Source organism: Lepidochelys kempii, chromosome 10 (assembly GCF_965140285.1).
Source record: "Lepidochelys kempii isolate rLepKem1 chromosome 10, rLepKem1.hap1, whole genome shotgun sequence".
Taxonomy (NCBI): Eukaryota; Metazoa; Chordata; order Testudines; family Cheloniidae; genus Lepidochelys; species Lepidochelys kempii.
This window is the reverse complement of record NC_136389.1, coordinates 31,909,707-31,918,699: the sequence shown is the minus strand read 5'-3', so window position 1 is coordinate 31,918,699 and position 8,993 is coordinate 31,909,707. Positions and strand designations below refer to the sequence as shown.

General features: G+C 55.3%; 1 protein-coding gene across 1 annotated transcript; it reads right to left on the bottom strand.

Moving 5' to 3' along the window:
• Nucleotides 1–3,987: 3,987 nt before the first annotated feature.
• Nucleotides 3,988–4,944, bottom strand: LOC140918394 (hemoglobin subunit alpha-A). The gene is made up of 3 exons (XM_073362694.1): nt 4,795–4,944; nt 4,512–4,716; nt 3,988–4,211 (listed from the first exon to the last, which is right to left on the bottom strand). The coding sequence occupies exons 1-3, from the start codon at nt 4,887–4,889 to the stop codon at nt 4,083–4,085; spliced, it is 429 nt and encodes a 142-aa protein (XP_073218795.1). The 5' UTR covers nt 4,890–4,944; the 3' UTR covers nt 3,988–4,082.
• Between the last annotated feature and the right edge of the window lie 4,049 nt (nt 4,945–8,993).

Sequence of the window (8,993 nt, the reverse complement as noted above, 5' to 3'; positions counted from 1 at the left end):
GAACCAACGTCTCTCCAGCACAATAGTCTTAGATGTGCTGCCCCAGGAGCACAGAGCCCCTGAGAGCAAGTATCCAGATGGAGATGCTCTGCTGGTGCCTCTTTCCTAGGCATGGTCAGGAACTCAGCATATCTCCTGCATGACAAAGCCCTCGCCATCCTGTCTGTGGCCTTTCGTGTTTGTCTGTAGTCTCCCTTAGCTCATGGTTTTCAGTGTCACATTTGGGAGGGTGGGGGTGGGGGCAAGTGAGTGCTGGATATTACTGGAGAGGGGGCTGGGCTGTTATCAGAAGATGGAAACACTGAAAGTTACACAGCGTAGGCACTGAAAACTAGAAAGTCATGGTAGCTTCATACACAGCACCCAAGTAATGTGCAAGGATGATGCTGGTTTGGCACATGGCTCCTACCCACCTACCTTCAAACCCCCTGACCCAGAGAATATCAGAACTACACTTAAAACCAAAGTAATGGAAAAGGGGAGTGTCCATGGAGCAGGAGCCTATAGTGGTTTCTTTTAACAGAGAAATTGAAAGAGGACATAGCTACTCTTAGCAGATTGGGGACCCTGCTCATGCCCGGACATTTTCCCCATTCCATCACAATGCCACATTCAAACTATTTACAAAACGTCTTTACGAAAACTAGAATGCCTGGCCACCAGGATATTGCTGGATCTACTCCCACGAAAGCTCTCTGTAAACTTTTCCCCTCCCCAGTGGAAGAGCATATATGTTTAGCTGAAGACAAGGGAGAATAAGGAGCCGGGCTACTTTAAATGTATTTTGCAAAGTTTCTCTCTCTCATATCTTCCCTCTCTTAAACAGCTGACCACCCTTCCCCAACACAGAGGGTCCTTCTGTCATTCCTTTGGAAGTCTGGGGTCAGTGAATTATGGGACTTAGAAAAATGGATGTTTCTTCTCTGAGATGAGCCTCTGCATCCTCCTGTTTATGAGTCTCATCTCCCAGAACTCTGGTTACTTTACAGGCAAGGAGCCTTCATTCTTTTAGCACATTTTAAACATTCTGGCACTTTGCTTGGTTACCTTGCAAAACCAGCCAGTGGTTCTGACTTCACACTTCCTTAATAGATCAGCCTCCAATCAAAGCCATGCACAGGCCTCGTTTTGCTCTTTGGACTCTGTATGGGTTGATACAGTTAATTATTTCTCTGAATATATTATAATATCTGAGCTTGTGCTGCCGAGAGTCCACAGGAGGACACAACAATTATAAGCTCAGCATGAGAAGAAGAAGAAGAAAAAGCATCTGGTTATTCAGCACTTTCCACCTGATGATCTGTAAGCACATGGAGTGGAAATGTTATTATCCCCATTTTAGAGACAGGGAAAACTGAAGCAAAGGACTTTTCCTGTTGGACATTTGCATCTCCTGTTGAGTGCAGTGGGAGCTGCTGATTTCCTGTTGCTGGGGAGCAAGGCCAAGAGAGGTTAATATGTGACTTGCCCTGGGCCGCAGGAAGGCCAGGGCATAGCACAGGCTTCCTATGTGCATGCAGGCAAAGATCTCTGCAGTACATGAATACTTGGATAGAAAACTAGATGGCTGACATGCAGATTCTCCGTGCTCTGCTGGCCTCAGGTTTCTTACATAGCCACCCATTAGGCGCTTTATGCCATGCACTGAAATCTTACGCACTGTGCTTACCATCATAGGGTGACCAGATGTCCTGATAAAATCAGGACTGTCCCGATTTTTAGTTTTTGTCCTGCGTCCCGACCGATGCACGATCAGGACGCCAGCTGTCCCAATATTGCGGCTTTGGCCGCTCTGGCGGGTTTTTTTTTTTTTCTTTGGCAACTCAGCTCAGGCCGCTTTTTTTGTTGCTGTTGTTGCCTCCCCCATCTGTCCCGATATTTTGTCTGTTTCATCTGGTCACCCTATACCATAATGAAGTTTGCAGGTTCCTTATGAGCTCCTTGCTCACTTACTGATGCAGTGCTCATAGGGTCTGGAGCTGTTGCAAGGTGCTTAAACTTTCTGCAGGCCCATCCTAACCTTTGTAAATTCTGGGGTCCTTCAGGGCATAAATTCTGGAGGGGTGCCTTGTTCTCTATGCCACTGCTGGGCAGTACCTGAATTGCTTTCTGGAATAGCAGTTATTCATTACTCCCTTTGAATCCTGACCTTCCTTCTCTGGGCTCTCCCTGGCCTCCCTTGGGATGCAGGAGAGACCTGCTGATCATCCTGGGCCTGCACACTGCTCTCATGCCCACCAGCTATATTGGAAAGAGATCCCAAGCAGAAGCCTCCATCTCACTGAATAATGGATTTGAAATTGTACCTCTCAATAAAGGAATCTGCTGGAGCTTCATAAGATAGCTGGCTGGTTCCTGCTCATGAAGAGGCTCACGGGCCCTGGGCACCAGTGACTAGGCTGAAGAGAACTCATTACCCCTTCCTGCATGCCAGACACACCCTGGGGCAACGTGCCATCTGACATCAGTAAGGCCAGACTAGCAGAGGGCAGCATCCCTTTCACCTCCTAAGCAAGGGCTTCCAAATGCCAGACCGGGGGACAATTCTGAGTTTGCACCCAGGCACCCTCACTGTCTGTCATGGGGTGGGCTCAGGGCATTGCCTTGTGGGGGTGGGCTTGGCAGAAGCTTTTGCTTTTTGCTGTAACTTAAACCTTGTTTCTCCCTGTTTCCTGGCACCCCTCCCACTTGGCCTGGAGACTCAGGCTGGGTTTGCATTCGGTGTGTTTGACCCCTGCCTCCTGCCTGCATGGGAAGGGTCAGGGGCTTGGTGCAGGGAGCTCCCAGGCTGCCCCACAGCCTTCCCCAGTGGCCTGTTCTCCCCTCTCAGCACTCGCCGGCTTCGCCTGATCCCAGCAAGTCATAGTGCAGACGCTCTATAGACAGGACACATGCTGCGCACCTGCCAGCCCACCCCCGAGTGGGGTGCCCATCCCCTGCCAGCCTGCCCCCAGACGGATTGCCTGGCTCCCTGCCAGCCCACCCCTGGGTGGGGTCCCAAAGGTGCAGAAGGCCAGAGGACCTGGTGCCTTGCAAGAAGGGAGGGAGCCCAGGTCCCCTGACAGCTTTTCCTAGGCCCCTTGCCATAGATGCTGGGACTGGGGGAGCTGTCACACCCCCTGGCTTGAAGTGGTTTCTTTTATATATGGGGTTTACAGTTGGATCAATGGCTCTCAACACCCTCACTATATAAATCGTTCCAGCATCCTGCCCCTCACTGTGTGGCTGCACTGGCCCCAGGGAGCTCCACAGCCCCTCCTGCCCAGCGCTGTTCCCATGAACAAACCAGCCCCGAAGAGTCCATGGGCTGGCAGGTTGCAGCTGCACCCACAGGCCTTGGCACAGAGCAGGCAGGGCCTGTCTCCCATACCCTGGAGTCATTAACTAGGTGACAGACCAAAGGAGGGCCTGATTCAGCACTCTGTGCCACAGGCTGGGCTCATGGGGGGTCCAGGGGGAGGCGAGCCAAGGGGGTCCCAGGGCACGTCCTGTCCCCATGGCAGGAGTCTTGGCAAACACCCGCCAAGGCAAAGAACCTGCTTCCCAGAGGGCCTGCTCCTGCCTCCCCAGTCCCCACCTGGGCCCCCAAAGGCTCCATTACCCCAGAGCGCGGCTGCTCAATGAGGAGCAAATCAAAACCCAGCGGCACCGCGAAGCCCCGGCCCAGAGGCGGCTCCCGCTGGGGCCAGCCAGAGGCGAGCTGGGCGGGAGCCACGGGGCTGGGGGCGCCGGGGTCGGCGCAGAAGCTGCTCCGTGCGGGGAAGCGCAGCAGAGACGTGGCCCTCGCAACACACAGGGGCGGACCTCCCGGGACTGGTGTGTGGCTGCGCCGAGGGGTCCCCGCCCGGCCGCCCCCAGGACTGTGCTGGGTGGGGTGCTGCGCCACGAGACCCACCCGCTGCTGTCGCGCAGCCCAGCTGCCCCCTGCAGGCCGCGGCCTCCCGCCCCAGCCCCGCGCGGCGCAAGGAGAGAGCAGGACAGCACACGTGGAGCGCCAGGCAGCGGCTTTTATTTCAGATCATTGGGTTGCTCAGCTGCTGCGCACAGGGGCCTGCGGAGGCCAGCCCGGCCGAGGCCGCCGCCTAACGGTACTTGGAGGTCAGCACAGTGCTCACAGTGCCCAGGAACTTGTCCAGGGAGACGTGGACGTCGGGGGTGAGGAGGGCGGGGTGGTGTTTGGCCACGACCACCAGGAAGCAGTGGCTCAGCAGCTGGAAGACAAGGCACGCGAGTGAGAAGAGCTGGGAACCGGCTGCACAGGAGGGGCCACCCAGCTACTGCCCGAACCGGCCTCAGCTAGCCTGGCCCCTTCCCCCCCGGCCCAGTTCGGTCATGGGGCGCCCCTATGACCCAGCAGTCCGGCCCAGGGGCGGGGGCACAGGGACAGCAAGGGCTGCGGGCGCTGAGAGCAGTGGCGATGTCATCGATGTGGCTCACGGCATCCCCCAGGGGGAGGGGGAGCAGCCGGCTCGGACCTGGGGTGTGGGGGGGCATTTCTCCCCGTCACTCACTTTGAAGTTGACGGGATCCACGCGTAGGGTGTGGGCGTGCTTGTCGCTCAAAGCGCTGAGAGCCGTGGCGATGTCATCGATGTGGCTCACGGCATCCCCCAGGGCGAGCATCACCTTCTTGCCGTGGTTCCGAACCTGGATGGAGCCGTGGTGTATGTCGAAGTGCGAGAAGTAGGTCTTGGTCTGGGGGAAGACGGTGAACATCCTGCAAAGAACAAGGCGGGTTAAGGGGGGGCCTGGCCGGGCGCAGACGGGGCGCAGGGCAGAGCGCAGCGGCGGTTACCTGTCCAGGGTCTCGGCGCCATAGTCCTCCAGGTGGCCTTGCACCTTGGTCCACACGGCCTTCACGTTGGCCTTGTCACCCGAGCTCAGCACCATGGTTCCGGCTCCGCAACAATCCCTCCAGGGTACCCGTCTGCAGCCCCGGCCACCCTTATATCCCGTCCACCGGCCCGCCCCGCCTCTCCCATTGGCTGGCACCGGGCCTGCCAGGGGCCCGCTGGGCTGCTCTGCATGCTGGATGCCCAGCAGGAGGCACTGGACCCCTCGAAGAGAGCTGCCCTGCCTCCCGGGCACTTCGCAGGCCCCTGCGCATGAAGAGGGGGCCTGTCCCCTGCGGGCGCACCGGGGAGAGCAAAACGCAGGGGCAGGCGCGTGTCCTTCATGCTGGGGCCCCCAGGTGCCCCTGGGCTCTGAAGGCCAGAGGAGCTGAGCAATTCCGCGAGGCGGCGCCAGACCCGGCAGCGATCTCCGCGGCCTGCTGCCTAGTGGGCTGAGGGGAGAGCTGTCCAGAGTGCTGGGCTCCTCCGCCTTGGCCGGCGCCTATGGTGGGCAGCCTGGGGGCGCCCATGGAGCCCGTTCGGGGTCTCTGCTCCTAGAGGAAGCGTGAGGCGGCGAGTCTGGTTGGGTGGCCCCGGGCGCCTCCTTGAACTACAGACAAAACGGGAACAAGAAGTCTCAGCCGAGAGTATCTCAGCCCGCAACCCTGAATCCTCTGCCCTGCCTGTGTCTGCTGCGCCCAGCGGATACCAGGTGCTGGGGAGGGGTGGCTCACGCTGCTAAGGTGAAAGTATAAAAAGTAGCATTAGTGCTACTCAGGGGGCAGTTCTCCCACACAGTGCTCCCCATACTGCTCCCTCCTACACACTGTCCCCTGAAACACACTACTCCCCCCCACACACACTGGCCCCCTTGCTAAGAACACAAGAACAGCCATACTGGATCAGACCAACGGATCAGACCATCTAGCCCAGTACTCCCTCTTCTGGTAGTGGCACGTGCCAGGTGCTTCAGAGGGAGTGAATAGAGAAGGGCAATTATTGAGTGATCCATTCCCTGTCCTCCACTCCTGGCCTCTGGCAGTTAGAGGGTTAGGGACACCCAGAGCATGGGGTTGCATCCATGATCATCTTGGCTAAAAGCAGTTGATGGACCTCTCCTCCATGAAATTCTATAATTATTTTTTGAACCCATTTATAGTCTAGGCCTTCACAACATCCCAGGCAAAGAGTGCCACAGGTTGACTGTTCCTTATGTGCTGAAGTAGTGCCTTTTGTTTGGTTTGCTGCCTGTTAATTTCATTGGGTGATCCCTGTTTTGTGTGTTATGTGAAGGGGTAAAGCACACTTCCTTCTTTACTTTCTCCACACCCCTCATGATTGTATGGAGCTCTATCACACACACCCCATCCCACCCCAGTTGTCTCTTTTCCAACCTGAAAAGTCCCAGCCTTTTTAATCTGACCTCATTCAGAAGCTGTTCCATGTCCCTCATCATCTTTGTTGCTCTTCTCTGTACTTTTTCAAATTCTAATTATTTTTTTAGATGAGGTGACCAGAACTGCACACAGTATTCAAGATATGGGCGGACCATGGATTTATATAGAGGCAATATGATTTTTTCTGTCTTATTATCTATCCCTTTGGTTCCTAACAGTATTCACTTTTTTGACTGCTGCTTCACATTGAACAGTAGTTTTCAGAGAACTATCCACAATGACTCCAAGATTTCTTTCTGCAATGCTAATGGAGCTAATGGAGCCCATCATTTTGTATGGATAGTTGGGATTATGTTTTCCAACGTACATTCCTTTGCATTTATTAACATCTGCCATTTTGTTCATCTACTACATCTGCCATTTTGTTCATCTACTCAGTCACTCAATTTTGTGAGATCTCTTCAGGGGTGCTGAAACAAGGTGTATCATGGGGGTGCTGAGAGCCACTGACCCAAACTGTAAACCCTGTGTATGATGAAAACCACTTCAAGCCAGGGGGTGCAGCAGCGCCTCCAGCCTCTATGGATCCTTTGGTAACTCTTCACAGCTAGCCTTGCACTTAACTATCTTGAGTCGTTTTGTGTCATCTGCAAACTTTGCAACCTCACTGTTTACTCCTTTTTCCAGATAGTGTATGATTCTGTTGAACAGCACTGGTCCCAGTACAGATCCCTGCCCCCCACCCCATTTACCTCTCTCCATTGTGAAAAATGACCATTTATTCCTACCCTTTGTTTCCTACCTTTTAACCAGTTGCTGATCCATGAGAGGACCTTCCCTTTTATTCCACTGTGCCCCCCACCCCCTCCTCACACGCTGTGCCCTCATACAGACTTTCCCCATACACGCATCCCCACACTGCCCCGTCATACACACTACCCCTCCACACACTGTTCCCTCACACATACTCCCCCTCAACACACTGCCCCCAGGCATTGCTGCTTCATACACACTGCCCCCACAGCCCCCGATCCAGCCCCTCCACACACACTGCTAACCTGACACTGCACCATCATATATATTTTACACACACACACTGCCCCTTCATATTCACTACCCCCTACACTCTCCCCCACACTACCTCCTCACACACACTGCCCTGTAACACACACCGTCCGCCTTCTCATACTCTGCTGGCTCATACATACTATACCCTACACGTGCCCCCCACCATTGCCCCTTCATACAAACTGCCCCACGCGCTGCACCCTCATATACACTCCTGCTCCATTTGCTTCCAGTCCACACACTGCCCCCCCATGCTGCTCTTTCATACACACTGCCCCCACACACACTTCCCATTCATACACACACTGCCCCCTCACACTGCCCTTTTGTACACACCGCCCCTCCACTCCCTACCCCTCCACACACACACACTGCCCTCTCACATGCTCTGCCCTGTCGTACACACTGCCCCCCAACACCCTTACCCCTCCACACACACACTGCCCTCTCACATGCTCTGCCCTGTCGTACACACTGCCCCCCAACACCCTTACCCCTCCACACACACACTGCCCTCTCACATGCTCTGCCCTGTCGTACACACTGCCCCCCAACACCCTTACCCCTCCACACACACACTGCCCTCTCACATGCTTTGCCCTTTTGTACACACTGCACCCCCACACCCTACCCTTCCACACACACACTGCCCTCTCACATGCTCTGCCCTGTCGTACACACTGCCCCCCAACACCCTTACCCCTCCACACACACACTGCCCTCTCACATGCTTTGCCCTTTTGTACACACTGCACCCCCACACCCTACCCTTCCACACACACACTGCCCCCTCACATGGTTTGCCCTTTTTTACACACTGCCTCCCCACTCTCTACCCCTCCACACACACACTGCCCCACACACTCTCTGCCCTTTCGTACACACTGCTCCCCCCACTGCCTACCCCTCCACACACACACTTTTCTTTCACACACTCTGCCCTTTTGTACACACTGCCCCCCCACTCCCTACCCCTCCACACACACACTGCCTCCTCACATGCTTTGCCCTTTTTTACACACTACCTCGCCACTCCCTCCCCCTCCCCACACACTGCCCTTTCGTACACACTGCCCCCCACCCTATCCCTCCACACACACACACTGCCCCCTTACACACTCTACTCTTTCATACACACTGCTCCCCACTCCCTCAGCCTCCCCCACACACTGCCCCCTCACACACTGTGCCCTTTTGTACACACTGCCCCCCACACCCTACCCCTACACACACACACTGCCCCCACACACGCTCTGCCCTTCCATACACTGCCCCCTCAAACAGATTCTCCCCACACACTGCTCTCTCATATGCACTGCTCCATACACTGCTTCCTCATACACACAGCCCCACAAAGAGCACCACACATACAGTGCCACTCCTACACACTGTCCCCTCATATACATGGTCCCTTCACATACACTGCCCCCCACACAGATCCCCTCCTCACACACTATTCCCTCCTACACACTGCCCCCAACACTCTGCTTCTTTATACACTCTGCCCCCCACTGCTGCTCCATACGATGTCCCCCCTACACACTGCCCCCCACAGTGCCTCTATACATACTACCGCCTAATACATATTTCCCTCAGACACTGCTGCTTTATATGCACTGGCCCTTCAGATACATGTCCTGTGCACACACACTGTGCCTTCTTACACACTTTACACACAGCCCTTTCACATACACTGC

What these genes read in the sequence shown, in the direction of transcription:
- LOC140918394 (XM_073362694.1), bottom strand. Translation starts at nt 4,889, where the DNA reads ATGGTGCTGAGCTCGGGTGACAAGGCCAACGTGAAGGCCGTGTGGACC. An exon ending in GGCGCCGAGACCCTGGACAG is followed by an intron (nt 4,717 to 4,794) that starts GTAACCGCCGCT and finishes TGTTCTTTGCAG; the next exon opens with GATGTTCACCGTCTTCCCCC. An exon ending in TGGATCCCGTCAACTTCAAA is followed by an intron (nt 4,212 to 4,511) that starts GTGAGTGACGGG and finishes CTTGTCTTCCAG; the next exon opens with CTGCTGAGCCACTGCTTCCT.